We start from the raw sequence: 18,967 nt of genomic DNA, 5'->3' as shown, positions 1-18,967 counted from the left end.
AGAACACTGTAATACATGGCCATTTAGAATACATGGTCATTTAGAATACTGTAATATGTTGTCATTTAGAACGCTGTAATACATGGTTATTTAGAACACTGTAATACCTCTTCATTTAGAACACTGTAAAACATGGTCATTTTATCGTACGTTTGTTTATGTGTTACTCTTTGTTGTTGTTTTTGTCGCACTGCTTTACTTCATCTTGGCCAGGTTGCTGTTGTAAATGAGAACTTGATGTCTTCTGGCCTACCTACAAAAAAAAAGTAGTATACTGTAATATATGGTAGTTTAGAACAGTGTAATACACGGTCATTTAGATCGCTGTAATTTAGAATGCTGTAATACACTGTCATTTAGAACACTGTAATACATGGTCATTTAGAACACTGTATTTTAGAACGCTGTAATACACGTTCATTTAGAACGCAGTCATTCAGAACACTGTAATACACGGTCAATTAGAACGCTGTAATACACAGTCAGTTAGAACTCTGCCATTTAGAACGCTGTAACACACGGTCATTTAGAACACTGTATTACAAAGTAATTTAGAACACTGTAATTTAGAACGCTGTAATACACGGTCATTTAGAACACTGTTATACATGGTCATTTAGAGCGCTGTAATACACGGTCAATTAGAATGCTGTAATGCACAGTCATTTAGAACGCTGTAATACATGGTCATTTAGAACGCTGTAATACACGGTAATTTAGAACACGGTAATTTAGAACACTGTAAAACATGTTCATTTAGAACACTGTAATACCTGGTCATTTAGAACACTGTAAAACATGTTAATTTAGAACACTGTAAAACATGTTAATTTAGAACACTGTAATACCTGGTAATTTAGAGCACTAATACATGGTCATTTAGAACACTGTAATACCTGGTCATTTAGAACACTGTAAAACATGGTCATTTTATCGTACGTTTGTTTATGTGTAACTCTTTGTTGTTGTTTTTGTCGCACTGCTTTGCTTCATCTTGGCCAGGTTGCTGTTGTAAATGCGAACTTGTTCTCTTCTGGTCTAGCTGGTTAAATAAAGGTGAAATTAAAAAAAGGGGGAAGAAAGAGTAGTATACTGTAATACACGGTCATTCAGAAAACTAATACATGGTAATTTAGAACACTGTAATACATGGCCATTTAGAATACATGGTCATTTAGAATACTGTAATACGTTGTCATTTAGAACGCTGTAATACACGGTCATTTCGAACACTGCAATAGATGGTCATTCACAACACTGCAATACATGGTCATTTACACTGAACATGGCATTTAGAACACTGTAATACACGGTCATTTAGAAATGCTAGAACACTGTAATTTAATACAAGGTAATTTAGAACACAGTAATACACAGTAATTTACAACGCTGTAATACATGGGCATTTAGAACACTGTAAAACACGGTCAATTAAAAGACTGTAATTTAGACCGCTGTAATACGCGTAATTTAGAACACTGTAGTACACGGTCATTTAGAACACTGTAATTTAGAACGCTGTAATACACGGTCATTTAGAACGCTGTCATTTAGAACGCTGTAATACACAGTCATTTAGAACACTAATAGATGGTCATTCACAACACTGCAATACATGGCCATTTAGAACGCTGTAATACACGGTCAATTAGAATGCTGTAATACAAGGTAATTTAGAACACAGTAATACACAGTAATTTACAACGCTGTAATACACGGTCATTTAGAACACTGTAAAACACGGTCAATTAAAAGACTGTAATTTAGACTGCTGTAATACGCGTAATTTAGCACACTGTAGTACATGGTCATTTAGAACACTGTGATTTAGAACGCTGTAATACACGGTCATTTAGAACGCTATAATACACGGTCATTTAGAACGCTGTAATACACAGACACACAGTCACACTCAACCGTAAGGCTCTCCAGAGGGTAGTGAGGTCTGCACAACGCATCACCGGGGGCAAACTACCTGCCCTCCAGGACACCTACACCACCCGATGCTACAGGAAGGCCATAAAGATCATCAAGGACATCAACCACCCGAGCCACTGCCTGTTCACCCCGCTGTCATAGGTCAGTACAGGTGCATCAAAGCTGGGACCGAGAGACTGAAAAACAGCTTCTATCTCAAGGCCATCAGACTTTAAACAGCCAACACTGTGCCAACACACTGTCAATGACACTGGTCATTTTATATCAAGCCACTTTAAACTGCTACCTTATATTTACTTACCCTACATTGTTCATCTCATATGCATACGTTGATACTGTACTCTATATCATCGACTGCATCCTTATTTATGTATCACTAGCCACTTTAACTATGCCACTTGGTCATTTATGTATATACTGTATTTATATCATCTACTGTAATGCTGCTCTGTACCATCACTCATTCATATATCCTTATGTACATATTCTTTATCCCCTTACACTGTGTATAAGACAGTAGTTTTTTTTTTTTTTTTTTTTAATTGTTAGTTAGATTACTTGCTCGTTATTACTGCATTGTCGGAACTAGAAGCACAAGCATTTCGCTACACTCGCATTAACATCTGCTAACCATGTGTATGTGACAAATAAAATTTGATTTGATTTGATTTGATTTGATTTAGAACACTGTAGAACACGGTCAATTAAAAGACTGCAATTTAGACCGCTGTAATACGCGGAATTTAGAACACTGTAGTACACGGTCATTTAGAACACTGTAATTTAGAACGCTGTAATACACGGTCATTTAGAACACTGTAATTTAGAACGCTGTAATACACGGTCATTTAGAACACTGTAATTTAGAACGCTGTAATACACAATAATTTAGAACACTGTTATACACGGTCATTTAGAGCGCTGTAATACACGGTCAATTAGAATGCTGTAATATACGGTCATTTAGAACACTGTAATACATGTTCATTTGGAACACTGTAAATCCTGGTAATTTAGAACACTGTAATACCTGGTCATTTAGAACACTGTCATACCTGATCATTTAGAACACTGTCATACCTGATCATTTAGAACACTGTAATACATGGTCATTTAGAACACTGTAATACATGGTCATTTAGAACACTGTAATACATGGTCATTTAGAACACAGTAATACATTGTCACATAGAACACTGTAATACACAGTCATTTAGAACACTGTAATACATGGTAATTTGATTTGAAAATACCTTTGCATAGGCTCTATAACAACCGTAAATAATGTTATTTAACCCCACATCAAAATAACCTGGGCAAAAGACTCAATTTGCATAACAATAATCCAGATTATGGCCACTTGTGGGCTTGGCAGATGTGACCTCCGTTCACTGTTCTCTTTGTTGTCATCGCTGTTATTGCTGATATTGATTGGCCTGCCTTCTGCTGGGTCTCTTCTGTTAGTACTTTTGTGGTGCTTTTGGTCATATTGGGTGGGCAGGGCAGTTGTACAGCCTCATCCCATATCACAGGTCTCCTACTAATATCCCACAATAACAGAAATACCCTGTAAATGCCTCTGTTTGCTTAGGCTATCTGGAGGTCTCTCGTTCTTTTGCTGCTTGTTTATAGACACCAGTTTGTTTGCTTGTTCCCCTTATCCCGTGACATCGTGCATACAGTGTGTGGAACATGGCTTGATTGGTTTTTAAAAAGTCTGAGTAGCGATCCTCCCTTTATTTATAACAATATGCATTCTGGCTTTGGCCTCCATGTTATTTATCTGGCTAATATTGTAATATAATTCAAAATCAAACACGAGGCAATACAAACCTCAAAATGTGACTTTCGTCAAAGAGACTGGCACATTGCATTTAAGCAATAACGATAGTGACTTGCTGTGCTAGCCAGAGGCTGAACAGTACACATATATTGTTGTTTGTCATGCATTGTCATGCTTGATGAGGCTGCTACTGCTTCTGATTATTATAATGAGTCACCAGATGAACTGGGGGTAGTGATACACGCATTCCAAAGTAGGCCTTTTGAACCTTTTGTAGCTATAGTAATTCAATGGAAGCCTTTATCTTCATAAGAAACCACTTAAATTGCTTGCATTTCAATTTCAATGACATTTAGTCGGGTTACTCAGGATTTGCCCTGGGCAATATTCAAGAATGGGGTAGAGCGCCTCAGGACATTAGTGTTGACTGTGGTTGTGGTTGACTCAGTGAGTGGTCATCAGTGAGTGGTCAGAGCCCACATCAATTCTATGACATGAGAACCTCAGAGTGAGCAGCAGCCCCTGAGTCCATATCCTAACATTGTAAAGCATGACATGGCATTATTCTGAAATGATTAGCTGTCATACACCTGTCCCTTTTCTATGGCTAGTTCAGCATAACCCTACAATGAGCTACGTCAGGTCTTGCAAGGACTTCTGCTAAGTGAAGTAATGGCTTTGGCAGGAATTTAGCTATTAACTGCTGTTGTAAATAAAACCAGACATAGCTTAAAAGCACTAGCTGTGAGACATGGTCAAAATAGCCTGACTGTGTTTGCCTATCAAACTAACCGGGCCAGACAAAAGTCCCCCTCCTAGGGCCTTGCAAAACCCTATTAAGCATAGATAGTAGCCTCTCCACAGCTGGCTTTAAGAAGAGAGAAGTATGGAATTTCTGCATCAAGAACTATCTGGATAAGTGTTTAATAAGTCATGCAGCAAACATTTCAGTAAGAATACAAATGATTCAGCTAAGATAGATAATTGCAATAACACTAAACATTGTATGTGTATCTATTCTCACAAAATTAACATTTTACTTTTGGGGACTCACCAGTTGAGAGGCACTCAGATCCAGTCAAAATGAAGGGTGGGGTCCATACAGTGTTTTGTGTGTGGGTTTCTACGTGAATTCCTCCAGCGGTAAATGTGATTTAGGATGTCCTTCCCTCTAGTTCCTTGGCGTAGCAGCAGCAGCCTGGTGGTAGGGGTCTCAGGGGAGTGACTAGGCCTGCTCTGCTGCTCACACAACCCAACTAAGGAGGCTGGATTTAACTTGCTAATTAGTCACCTATCTCCCGCCCAGTTATCAAATCTGCCCTCTGAGCAGCCATGTATCCCATCATCACAGTGGATTACTTGTTACTATATCAGTAGGGTCAGACTGGACCTCCCTCGGACAATTAAGAAAATATGAAGTTAAAATTAAGATTCTGGCTGATACAATATGACAAGCAGCTATATCATTGTGGGCGTTCTCCATAACAGAAAAATTCAAGAACATCCTCCAGTTAGAGAATGTAATAATTTCATTTGAATAATTAAGATATATGTGGCCACATCAAATATGGTGAATTGAGTTAGTTTATGGCAGTTTGACAGTGCAGCTCGTTGCAGAGTGTTTGCTCCTTTAGCCTCCAGTAAGGGCTTGTGTAGAGCAGTATACTCAATGAGGAATTGAACAATTTTATGGTTGAGAGGGATGAGGCAAAAGTCTGGCTGCACAACCGATTGGCAAACGTACTGCAAATTGAGAAATCATGTGACTAAATGGAATAAAAAAGAAGAAACTACACTATGAGACAAAGATAAAAGCTTTGGAGCACCTTCAACAACATTTTGGGAAAAAAAGGCACTCAACTCATGCTCATTCATCACTAAAACAACTGATATTGCCAACTACTTTATTGATATTTTCATTGGCAAGATTAGCAAATTTAGGCATGACATGCCAGCAACACATTGGATGCACTACACATCCAAGTATATCTGACCAAATTCAGAAAGACAAGAATTGTAATTTTGAATTCCGTAAAGTGAATGTGGAAGAGGTGAAAAAAATGATTGTTGTCTAGCAACAATGATAAGCCAGCGGGGTCTGACAACTTGGATGGAAAATTACTGAGGATAATAGCGGACGATATTTCCATATCTTCAATTTATGCCTACTACAAGCCTACTGCGCTCAGGCCTGGAGGGAAGCAAAAGTCATTCCGCTATCTAAGAATAGTAAAGCCCCCTTTACTGGCTCAAATATCCGACCAATCAGCCTGTTACCAACCTTTAGTAAAGTTTTAGAAAAAATGGTGTTTGACCAGATAAAAAGCTATTTTACAGTAAACCAATTAACAACAGACTTTCAGCACGCTGATAGGAAAGGACATTCAACAAGCACAGCACTCACACAAATGACTGATGATTGGCTGAGAGAAATTGATGATAAAAAGATTATTGTGGCTGATTTGTTAGACTTCAGTGCGGCCTTTGACATTATCTGCTAAAAGAAAACACGTGTTATGGCTTAACACCCATTGCTATATTGTGGATAAAGAGTTACCTGTCTAACAAAACACAGAGGGTGTTCTTTAATGGAAGCCAGGTAGAATCAGGAATTCCCCAGGGCAGCTGTCTAGGCCCCTTACTTTTTTCAATCTTTACTAACGACATGCCACTGGCTTTGAGTGTCGATGTATGCGGATGACTCAACATTATAAACGTCAGCTACTACAACAACTGAAATGACTGCAACACAGAACAAAGAGATGTAGTTAGTTTCAGAATGGGTGGCAAGGAATAAGTTAGTCCTAAATATTTCAAAAACAAAAAGCATTGTATTTCGGACAAATCATTGACTAAACCCTAAACCTCAACTAAATAATGTGGAAATTGAGAAAGTTGAGGTGACTAAACTGATTAGAGTAACCATGGATTGTAAACTGTCATGGTCAAAACATATTGATACAACAGTAGCTAAGATGGGGAGAAGTCTGTCCATTAATAAAGCGCTGCTCTACCTTCTTAAAAAGCACTATCAACAAGGCAGGTCCAACAGGCTCTAGTTTTGTCACACCTGGACTACTGTTCAGTCGTGTGGTCAGGTGCCACAAAGAGGGACTTAGGAAAATTGCTATTGTCTCAGAACAGGGCAGCATGGCTGGCACGTGGATGTACACAGAGAGCAAACATTAATAACATGCATGTCAATCTGTCCTGGCTCAAAGTGGAGGAGAGATTGACTTCATCACTACTTGTATTTGTGAGAGGTATTGACATGTTGAAAGCACCGAGCTGTCTGTTTAAACGACTACCACACAGCTCAGACACTCATGCATACCCCACAAGAGGTCTCTTCACAGTCCCCAAGTCCAGAACAGATTATGGGAGGCGCACAGTACTACATACAGCCATGCCTACATGGAACTCTATTTAACACAGGTAACTGATGCAAGCAGTATAATCAAATACACCTTATGGAACAACGAGGACTGTAGAGCAACACAAACATAGGCACAGACACATGCATACACATGATAATATATGCACTATACACATGCGTACACATAGATTTTGTGTCGTAGATATGTGGTAGTGGGGTAGGGGCCTGAGGGCACACAGTGGCATGAAATCTGTTATGAATGTATTGTAATGTTTATGAAATTGCATAACTGCCTTAATTTTGCTGGACGCCAGGAAGAGTAGCTGCAGCTAATGTGGATCCATAACAAATAAATACAAATACTCATCTCATATTCAATTGGAGGTTCAAATAACCTCAGTTGAAAAACATGCAAAGTAGCCCATATTTGAACTCTGCGCACTAGAACTCCTCATGCATGCCCTCTACTGACAGTGAGTCATACAACAGGCTCCAGTTCATCAGGCAACAATTATCACAAGACTCATCATAAACACATCACAAGACTGTTCACCCCGCTATCATCCAGAAGGCGAGGCCAGTACAGGCGCATCAAAGCAGGGACCGAGAGACTGAAAAACAGCTTCTATCTCAAGGCCATCAGACTGTTAAACAGCCACCACTAACATTGAGTGGCTGCTGCCAACATACTGACTCAACTCCAGCCACTTTAATAATGGAAAAATGTATGTAAAAAATGTATCACTAGTCACTTTAAACAACGCCACTTAATATAATGTTCTCATACCCTACATTACTCATCTCATATGTATATACTGTACTCTATACCTCAGCCACGCTCAAGGTCCTAAACGATATCTTAACCGCCATCGATAAGAAACATTACTGTGCAGCCGTATTCATTGATCTGGCCAAGGCTTTCGACTCTGTCAATCACCACATCCTCATCGGCAGACTCGACAGCCTTGGTTTCTCAAATGATTGCCTCGCCTGGTTCACCAACTACTTCTCTGATAGAGTTCAGTGTGTCAAATCGGAGGGTCTGCTGTCCGGACCTCTGGCAGTCTCTATGGGGGTGCCACAGGGTTCAATTCTTGGACCGACTCTCTTCTCTGTATCAATCAATGATGTCGCTCTTGCTCCTGGTGAGTCTCTGATCCACCTCTACGCAGACGACACCATTCTGTATACTTCTGGCCCTTCTTTGGACACTGTGTTAACAACCCTCCAGGCAAGCTTCAATGCCATACAACTCTCCTTCCGTGGCCTCCAATTGCTCTTAAATACAAGTAAAACTAAATGCATGCTCTTCAACCGATCGCTGCCTGCACCTGCCCGCCTGTCCAACATCACTACTCTGGACAGCTCTGACTTAGAATATGTGGACAACTACAAATACCTAGGTGTCTGGTTAGACTGTAAACTCTCCTTCCAGACCCACATCAAACATCTCCAATCCAAAGATAAATCTAGAATTGGCTTCCGATTTCGCAACAAAGCATCCTTCACTCATGCTGTCAAACATACCCTTGTAAAACTGACCATCCTACCAATCCTCGACTTCGGCGATGTCATTTCCAAAATAGCCTCCAATACCCTACTCAACAAATTGTATGCAGTCTATCACAGTTCAATCTGTTTTGTCACCAAAGCCCCATATACTACCCACCAATGCGACCTGTACGCTCTCGTTGGCTGGCCCTCGCTTCATACTCGTCGCCAAACCCACTGGCTCCATGTCATCTACAAGACCCTACTAGGTAAAGTCCCCCCTTATCTCAGCTCGCTGGTCACCATAGCATCACCCACCTGTAGCACGCGCTCCAGCAGGTATCTCTCTCTGGTCACACCCAAAACCAATTATTTCGTTGGCCGCCTCTCCTTCCAGTTCTCTGCTGCCAATGAATGGAACAAACTCTAAAAATCTCTGAAACCGGAAACACATATCTCCCTCACTAGCTTTAAGCACCAACTGTCAGAGCAGCTCACATATTACTGCACCTGTACATAGCCCACCTATAATTTAACCCAAACAACTACCTCTTTCCCTACTGTATTTATTTTTCTCCTTTGCACCGCATTATTTTTTATTTCTACTTTGCACATTCTTCCACTGCAAATCTACCATTCCAGTGTTTTTTCACTTGCTATATTGTATTTACTTTGCCACCATGGCCTTTTTTTTTGCCTTTACCTCCCTTATCTCACCTCATTTGCTCACATCATATATAGACTTGTTTATACTGTATTATTGACTGTATGTTTGTTTTAAACCATGTGTAACTCTGTGTTGTTGTATGTGTCGAACTGCTTTGCTTTATCTTGGCCAGGTCGCAATTGTAAATGAGAACTCAACTTGCCTACCTGGTTAAATAAAGGTGAAATAAAAAAAATAATCTACTGCATCTTGCCATCTTTATGTAATACATGTATCACTAGCCACTTTAAACAGCTACTTTTATATGTTTACATACCCTACATTACTCATCTCATATGTATATACTGTACTCGATACCATCTACTGCATCTTGCCTATGCTGTTCTGTACCATCACTCATTCATATATTTTTATGCACATATTATTCATCCCTTTACACTCGTGTGTATAATAAGGTAGTTGTTGTGAAATTGTTAGGTTAGATTACTCGGTTATCACTGCATTGTCGGAACTAGAAGCACAAGCATTTCGCTACACTCACATTAACATCTGCTAACCATGTGTATGTGACAAATGAAATTTTATTTGAACCTTTATTTCTAATTTATTAAAAAATGGTCACCACAGAGCTGTGGGGTACATTTAAACTGACAGAATCAGTCAAAAGTTTGGACATGCCTACTCATTCCAGGGTTTTTTCTAGTTTTACTATTTTCTACATTGTAATAGCGAAGACATCAAAACTATGAAATAGCATCCCGGAGTCACCGCTTCACTGTTGACGTTGAGACTGGTGTTTGGCAGGTACTATTTAATGAAGCTGCCAGTTGAGGACTTGTGAGGAGTCTGTTTCTCAAACTAGACACGAATGTACTTGTCCTCCCGCTCAGTTGTGCACCAGAGCCTCCAATTCCTCTTGCTATTCTGGTTAGCGCCAGTTCGCAACATTTGTGAAGCCTGTAATCAAACCCACAAATGCTGATGCTCCAGATACTCAACTAGTCGAAAGAAGGCCAGTTTTATTGCTTCTTTAATCAGACAAGTTTTCAGCTTTGCTAAAATAATTGCAAAGGGGATTTCTAATGATCAATTAGCCTTATAAAATTATACTTGGATTAGCTAACACAACATGCCATTGGAACACAGGAGTGATGGTTGCTAATGTACGCCTATGTAGATATTCAATTTTAAAATCTGCCGTTTCCAGCTACAATAGTCATTTACAACATAAACAATGTCTACACTGTATTTCTGATCTATTTTATTTCAATGGACAAATAATGTGCTTTTCTTTCAAAAACAAGGACATTTCTAAGTGATTTTAAACGGTAGTGTATGTTGATTTGTTGTGTATGTTGACTTTTTAGGTTACTACATGATTCCATGTGTTATTTCATAGTTTTGTTGTATTCAATATTATTCTACAATGTAGAAAAGCGCAAAAATAAACAACCCTTGAATGAGTAGGTGTGCCCAAACTTTTGACTGGTACAGATATATATATATGGGACGGCAGGGTATCCTAGTGGTTAGAGCTTTGGACTAGTAACCGAAAGGTTGCAAGTTCAAATCCCCAAGCTGACAAGGTACATATCTGTCGGTCTGCCCCCGAACAGGTAGTTAACCCACTGTTCCTAGGCTGTCATTGAAAATAAGAATTTGTTCTTAACTGACTTGCCTTGTTAACTAAAAGGTTAAAAAATATATATTGAAAAAAAAAATACACAGCAGTGACAGCTGTGCATCGATATGAATTGAACCGTGTCATTCTCACCTCTGGATTTCTCCCTGTCATTCCTACACCACTGAAAGGTTAATTACACTGGGAGGTTACATGAAGCAGGCAAATAAATAATGAGGAAAGAAAGACAGATACATAGTGTGTTATTAGTGGTCCCGTCTGGCTCAGTTAGTAGAGCATGACCCTTGTGGGTTTGACTCCCACAGTGGACAAGTTTGAAACTTTTTATATACACACAAACTCTAAAATACATACATGATGACACTAATAGTCTCCTACCTAATAATAAAACACTGAACATGTCCTTGTTGAAATGTGTCAGTTTGGAAGACCAGAGCCCGCTTGCTCTTCCTTGCCACTGCCCCCTGACTCCAAGGCCTTCTTCTGTCGGTAGCGCTCAGCCCGCAGTTCCTCAAAGCAGAACTCGGAGGCGCCACTGAGCAGCAGCTTTTTGCAGTACATGCTCTGCTCCAGAGCTTTCCCCTCTTCCTGCTGCTGTTGCTGCAGTCTCTTCAGAGGAGTCTCATCCCCGCAGGGCTTCCGTGCAGACAACACTGAATTCACCGCTGGGTTGATCTTACATGGTGTCCTGGAGGAATAAGGTGTCAGAACAAATAACTAAAACACAGCTGGAGCAGAAACAAACTATGCCAAAGGCATACAGCTCAGGGTTACTGCTGGGTTTAAGTCACACAATTTTGAAATAATTTATTGCTCGACCTACATTTCTTTGAATAGAAAAATGGATCTTTGCTGTTCCAGCCGCAGTAGTTAATTCAGTTAGTTATGATTAAGATGATCTCAGTTTACACTCACATAGCTGGAGGCTGATCCGACTCCTCCACAAAGGGCTGGAAGTTTGGCTTGCTGGGCAGAGCCACAACACTGTGACCAAACCTGGACTTCATTGGCATCTACAATAGAGCACACACAAATTCAGTCATAAATTATAACAAGCCTTAAGTCCCATTACTGTGTGCCTCATACCTTTACGTCGCTCCATTTCTCAGGCCTCTGCTCGTTCTCCTTGAATCTCGATGGGGGTGGGGCCATCCAAGATTCCAACTTTGGTTCAGAGGGCTCAGCGCTGACAGCCTTGTTCTCATCAAAGATCACAAGGCAACTGTTTTGACGACTGCTCGCCAGAGCTGGTGGGCCTTGTAACTGTAGGCTTCGTGAATTACCTGTGAACAAACAAGTAATATAGTCAAAAATCATAAATATATTCTTCTTTATGACATTACATAACCCAACATGACACTTTAACCTGGAATGATTTATCATTTTGAAAAGAGACATGTGCTTACTGCTTAGTGCTGCACCAACTCTACTAATGGGTGCAACAGCCTTTTTCTTCCCCCTGTGTTTTAGATCCACCAGAGAAACCCGCTCAGGCTTTGCTGCCTCAGCTTCCTCCTCCTCGTCATTCACCATTCCAGACATCACCTGCCGGGACACACGCGCCTGCAAAGCCCTGCAACAGATGACACAAAATATTGAATTATACTAGGAAAACTAAAACCACCTCAAACAGCATGGAAGTAGATCCAGTAAAAAAATTAAAGTAGATCCATACTTGTGGAACTGCAGGAGTTTCTCCAGAGGTTCAGCCCCACGCTTGAAGCCCTCCTGGTAGACACTGTCTGCTGTTCGAGAGTTACCCTGATGCTCATACTCCTCAGACCAGGCAATGTAGAAGGAAGCCTGTTGTACTCCTATTCCCTGGGCTCGCATATATCTGTAGATATCCAAAGGCTCGTGACCGCTCTCTGCCTAATACAGGAAGACAGAGTACATACACAGTCATGAATACAACTTGTTTGATTGACACTTGTCACATGATAAAGCTGTATGAACAAAGGACAAGGGTTACTTACAAATTTGATCCATAGGTCAACATAACGGCTGTCATTGTGATATTTATTTTCCTCTGTAAAGCACATCACAGCTCTCTCCAAAAGCACATTAAGGTTACTCTCCTTTCCTCCCTGTGGATAGGTCTGTTCTGTCCATTTAACATACCTGTTCAAAAGGCACCATGTTATCTGGCTACAATAATGACATTATCAATGAACATTAAGACATTCACACTGGAATATTCATTCAGGTATGATCACAGTTTTGGCCAGAGTAATCCTTTTCATCTTACCGATCCCAAACATCAAGGGGGTCATCTCCATCATACACTCTCAGTTCAGACTCAAAAGCCCTGAAGACAACAAACACATTGGTTGAACACAAAACAATAGGCCTGTTTGCAGATTTGTCAACACTGTAAATTCACACCATTCAGTCAAGCCAAGAACCAGAATGCCTTGTGGAACTGCCCCAAAACTGGTTATTTAATGTTAGATAGCTAGTAAGCAAAATTCCCACTTTATGCTGTCTCTCCCTCCCATCCCAAGCACGGCACTTAAATCCCTGTTTGTAAATAGTTGGGGCGGCAGGGTAGCCTAGTGGTTAGAGCGTTGGACTAGTAACCGGAAGGTTGCGAGTTCAAACCCCCGAGCTGACAAGGTACATATCTGTCATTCTGCCCCTGAACAGGCAGTTAACCCACTGTTCCTAGGCCGTCATTGAAAATAAGAATTTGTTCTTAACTGACTTGCCTAGTTAAATAAAGGTAAAATAAAGTAGTTATGTACTTTAATAAAGGCATCCTTACTGTTTGTGTTGGTTGGTGGCAGAGCTCGAACCCTCTTGCTGTTGACTGAGTGCCTGGTGTAAAACTGATATGGCCCGACCTTTCTTCAAGGGCTGGATGTTCTCTTTGCAAAGTTCCCAGTCTGCCTCTCCACCTTCTGCCATTTTGGTTCTGTAAGTCAGCTAGCTAGCTACAATAACAGCAGACACAAACAATGACAAGCCACACAAGTACATCTCTTGGACAACTTGTAATATTTTACAAGGCAAGTAACAAGCAAGGTATCACGCTTTGAAATGTGTTTGCAAAAGCGCTAGCTACAGTAGTTACATAACAATAACTAGCTAGGTGGCTAGCGTTAGCCAAGTTAGTCACAGTAGCTAGCTGGTTAGCTAGCTACTACAAAGCTAGGTTTCCAAATCGTATTAGGCTAACGTTATATCAAACATATCTTACCCTGCTAGATATATTTTTTTTCTTCAACAACTTTCTTGATAAAATATGTATATTTTTTGTCAAAGTTAAACAACACTGGACTGGGTCGTTGTCCTTTTCATGCTGGTTGCTCTGTGTCTTTTGAACTCGAACCGCGAGAAGATTTGGACAAAGATGATTGGATGGTCACACCCAACGATGTTAGTAAACGAGAAACTCGTTTGAAAAAATCAATGTGTTTTTCGCCGATAGTATATTATTTACGGTGGATACGAAAACCATTCAGATATAATATCTTCCATTAAAAAAAAATATGTTTGCTTTAAATGTATATTTTAGGACTACATTTATCATGCGGCTGCACGCTCACGGAATGCTAGGTTGAAGATGGCCAGTTATATTTTGAACCTAGACTTAATGTACATGCAACTTCCGGTGGACTTCCTGATTGATCAATGGATTTTTCTTGGATAGTCTAAATAAATCTAGCTATGAAATAGTTAGTTTTATGTTTATTTAACAAATGACTGTATCATACGTAGATGGCATGACGATAGCAGTAGTGGCCGTTCAACCAGATTACATTATTCTAAATGCGGCGAAATGGACAACCGTTGCTATTGTTGTGCATCAAAGTTCACTCTCTTCAGGAAGGAGGTTTGTTTCTACCCCCTAGTAACGTTACTCATTTTCAGTTGCTGTAGTTACCTGAATATTTGACTGCCTATAATTGTCAAATCATCTGGTACAGGTTCGAACTCCTTGTTTTATGTTTTAATTGTCATCTTTTACAGTTGGGCTGTAAGAACTGTGGGCGTTCATTTTGCTCGGGTTGCCTGACTTTCAACGCAGTGGTGCCTCGCTGTGGCAACACCCAGCAGAAGATCTGCAAGCAATGTCATGGGAATCTCACAAGGTGGAGTGATGATGTAGTTTTGCTTTTCTACCAAAACGTTATACCTATTCAATAACATGATATTTGATCCGCTGGTTTTGCTTGCTCTCTGAATACTGTTTTGGCAGTGGAGAAAACCAAAATAATGCTGCAAGATGGTCCCCTCCTGAAAACTACAAAAAGTGAGTACAGGTGGTTTAATGAGTCAGTCGACTGTTCGCTATATGTTGCTTATCGGTAGATATCATAACGCCTTTTATATTGTGTTTGCGCAGACGTGTTGCTGCTCTTGAGGCCAAACAAGGACAACTGATACCACCCCCTGAAACAGGGGGCAGCAGAAATGCCAAACTAGGCCTCATTCCAACCAAACGTCTGAGTAAAGAGGACCTGGTCATCGCTGAGAGGCTGCAAAAGCTGAAAGAGGACACCAAACTAAGTGAGCATTGTCTAACACACTATGTTCCAATAGGCCTATATCTTTACTGATACCTGAAATTATATCTGTGGCCAACCTTTGTTTAGAGTCCATCCCATCAGAAAAAGAGATTGAATCCCGTCTGGCTGCCCTGAAGGCTCCTCTCCAGCCTGTACCCTCTGCAGGGGAGATGGAGGACCGCTTGGCAGCCTTACAGGGAAGACCTCCTCCCTCCCAAGCCCTTCTACCTGTGAGTCTGAGCATTAGACTACACATAATAAGCAAACACTTTGTGTTGCTGCCGTTTGACCTCATTCATTCTGTATCCAAATTATTCAGGTCTTAGTGAAGTCCCATTATTGCAATAACTTAGTTTTGTGGCTCTGTGCAGGTACACCAGCCCCCTGATGTTCGGACCTCAACAGAACAAGCCAATGACCTGATCACTCAGTTGTCAGAGGAAGTTGTCATAGACACCCAACAACCAAATCCTGAAGGTATTTGGATTCTTCCCATTTGTAACTGTACCAACTTTAATGAAAAGTGTTATGTGTTATGTGAGATATTACTGTAGATTAGTCTTTATTCAAAGATAACAATTCAATGGCTTCCTATTCTATCAAGCTGTTGTAAATGCTGAATCTATTTTCCAACCATGTTTCCATTCCAGGTGTGGATGGCCCCATGAATGACTTGAATAAGCAGGAGGGGGATAGGCTGGAAGAGAACCTGGATAATGGGTGTGGGCTGCAGGATGCAGCCAGGCAGCTGGAGGATAAAAAGAACCGCCTGCTGGCCGACGCCATGGAGGACCTAAGACGGGAACGCTGCTCCCAGGAACAGGTTCTACAGATGGCCAAGAGGCTGGCCCAGCTCAAGGGACAGGACCCTGACAAGGGTAAATTACTAAATGTAGATATTAACCCCCCTCCCCTCCCCCATATAAATACTTCATACAGAATCACACCATAGCTATGAGCGAAAGAGAGGAGAGGAAACCATATTTCAACAGTCACTGGAATGCTTCAGTGTGGTCAAATCTGTGTTCTTGTTTATGTGATGTGTCATCTGTGTTGTATTGTTGTGCTGTAACAGTGTTCTGTCATGTTGTTTCAGTCACAATGGAAGACTTCCAACACCCTGACAGCGAGGACGAGACTGAGGAAGAGGCCATGACGAGGATACTGAAAAAGGTCTGCAACTAAAAGCAGAACCTACTTTGAATACGTACTTTATTTCAACGGAGTCCTTGTTCTTTTACATTCCTACCCATAGTGGCGATGCATATCAACCTCTTTTAAGATAGTGCTACTTTTCATAACCACATGGGACTGTTTTGCCATTTTATTTATAATAGTCATAATTGAAAGAGACAATTGAAGCTGTGATCTGGTAAAGGTGAATATGAATGATAAAGCAAACTGTGGTCATTGTTTACTCATTCCCAGCTTACGGAAGAAGCTGCATTAGATGAGGCCAGTGGCTACAACATACCTCCTGAGCACAGTGGCCCTAGGAACATAGAGAAGACAGACACTCGCATGAAACCGGTAATAAACCTGCAGTCCTCCTTGAATACACACACTTCATAGAATTCCACAAGTAAATTGCAGATAGTAAAAGAACAAAATTAAATATATATTTGTTTAATCTATGTTATAGACACCAGTTCCTTCAACGTCGTCGAGAACCCCAGCAGCTGTCGTAACCTGTCAGGATTTAGACAGTGACGAGGATGAGCTTCCCTGGTGCTCCATCTGTAACCAGGACGCCTCCATCCGCTGTCACACCTGTGATGGTGATTTGTACTGCAACCACTGCTTCAGGTACTGCACAATACTACTACTATGGCCACATAACTCAAGCAAATCATTGTATTGACATCATTGCAGTGATTTACGAGAAAGTTAGATTCCCTGCGATTCATCCTGGTGTTTTTGTAATGTTTTTTCCCAGGGAGGGCCATGATAAGTATGTCAGGAAAGAGCACCACACAGCTAGTTACACGGCACCTAAGAAGAAGAAGACGACGTGAGACTGCAGGGGCTGGCACCACTACTATCTGGATGGTCACTCCTGAGAGATGTGTACTATATCTTTAAGAAGCTGGACAGTTTTCTTGGAATTCCGCAAGATCACAAAGCGAAGGCTGATCCAAACATTACTACCTGTCTTACAAAGAGACCAAGAAGAAACCCTGATTATGTTGCTAATCTAGTGTAATACGCAGCAATCTATCAAGTGTAGTTAAAGATTGCTTCAAAGTGGCTATTCTAGGGGGTAACATTATGGGGTTGCAGCAGCATAATTCAATGCTTAAGATAGCAACAGAATAACTATTGTAGATTCACATGATGTAATGTCTAAGCAATATCAGTCATTCACATGTGGACTGTTGCCAATAATATGTAGTATTTGTGTAATATCAATTTCCCTTTAATATGTTGTGTAAGTCTAACTTACTCTCACAATTGTTAAACATTGTATTTTAATGTTACCCTAACCCTTTGGATTTTGGTCCAATTAAATAAAGGTGTCTGGGCTATTTGTTGTGCTACCTCAATTGTCTCAGAAGCTTAGTTATGAGCAGTGTGGTTTGATTTGATAATGCACTTTAATTGGCTTGCAGATATCTTATTTGTTGTCATGATACTGAGATAGATGCTGAGTTGGGGACAATAACCACAACATGCACACATGTCGCAGAAACACAAGTTTCTCATTTGGGATGATGTCAGCTTCTCACTAGAGGCCCACAGAGGAGCTAGTATAAAAGGATTAGTGAAGGCTTTGTTTTCTTTTGGCAGGCAGGGTAGTCTCGGACGTTATTGTTGTTTCCTGTAGCTGCGTTTAATGTAGATATAAGGGATGTAAACAATGTCTGAGAGATTTGAAGTGAATTACCTCGACTAACTTGTACATCCGCACATAAACTCGGTACTGGTACCCCCTGTATGTAGCCTTGTTATTTTACTTTTAATTATTTTTTACTTTATTTGGTAAATATTTTCTTAGCTCTTTCTTCAACTGCAATGTTGGTTAAGGGCTTGTAAGTAAGCATTTCACGGTAAGGTCTACACTTGTATTCGGCGCATGTGACAAATAAAGTTTGATTTGATGAAAAGTGATTTCCTGTTGGCTTTTTTGCTGTGTGGCAACCACTAATATAACCACAAAACATTTTCACTCTTTTGGCATATCCATAGAATTAGGAATTCGAATACTGAGTATACAAAACATTAAGAACTATTTCCATGACAGACTGACTGGGATGAATATTAGGAAGGTGTACCTAATGTTTGGTATACTCAGTGAAATTTAATAGGATCTCTTTGGGCATACCCCTCTAGGGCTTCTCCAGTCATACACTAGGACAGCCACAGTTTAAGAAAGGTTGGAAAGGAGGATGAAAAATCAGGAGAATTACTTTAATGGAGCTCTTTGCCAAATTACCTTTAGTGTATGACAGACAGAGAGAGGGGCAGAGTGCAGTTTTATCAGGGTACATTACTGTCTGGCTCACTCTGGAGAGCCATAATGAAGCTCACCTCCAGGGATTTAGTCCATTAAGGCCCAGAT

General features: G+C 40.5%; 2 protein-coding genes across 2 annotated transcripts; one reads left to right on the top strand and one right to left on the bottom strand.

The window, feature by feature from the left end:
- Positions 1-11,122: 11,122 nt before the first annotated feature.
- On the bottom strand, positions 11,123-14,316 carry bub1bb (BUB1 mitotic checkpoint serine/threonine kinase Bb). The gene is made up of 9 exons (XM_024437479.2): positions 14,097-14,316; positions 13,662-13,830; positions 13,146-13,205; positions 12,874-13,018; positions 12,573-12,769; positions 12,304-12,470; positions 11,984-12,180; positions 11,813-11,910; positions 11,123-11,585 (listed from the first exon to the last, which is right to left on the bottom strand). Exons 2-9 carry the CDS (start codon positions 13,802-13,804, stop codon positions 11,315-11,317), a joined length of 1,278 nt encoding a protein of 425 aa, XP_024293247.1. The 5' UTR covers positions 13,805-13,830; positions 14,097-14,316; the 3' UTR covers positions 11,123-11,314.
- Positions 14,317-14,516: 200 nt separating this feature from the next.
- Positions 14,517-17,933, top strand: zfyve19 (zinc finger, FYVE domain containing 19). The gene is made up of 11 exons (XM_024437478.2): positions 14,517-14,732; positions 14,870-14,991; positions 15,099-15,152; positions 15,246-15,409; positions 15,496-15,638; positions 15,780-15,885; positions 16,059-16,286; positions 16,505-16,581; positions 16,837-16,938; positions 17,051-17,214; positions 17,345-17,933. The coding sequence occupies exons 1-11, from the start codon at positions 14,679-14,681 to the stop codon at positions 17,421-17,423; spliced, it is 1,293 nt and encodes a 430-aa protein (XP_024293246.1). The 5' UTR covers positions 14,517-14,678; the 3' UTR covers positions 17,424-17,933.
- Positions 17,934-18,967: the final 1,034 nt, after the last annotated feature.

This window comes from Oncorhynchus tshawytscha, linkage group LG11, assembly GCF_018296145.1.
Source record: "Oncorhynchus tshawytscha isolate Ot180627B linkage group LG11, Otsh_v2.0, whole genome shotgun sequence".
In the NCBI taxonomy this organism is placed as follows: Eukaryota; Metazoa; Chordata; class Actinopteri; order Salmoniformes; family Salmonidae; genus Oncorhynchus; species Oncorhynchus tshawytscha.
The sequence above is the reverse complement of the archived record's forward strand: the minus strand, read 5'-3'. Positions and strand labels throughout refer to the sequence as shown.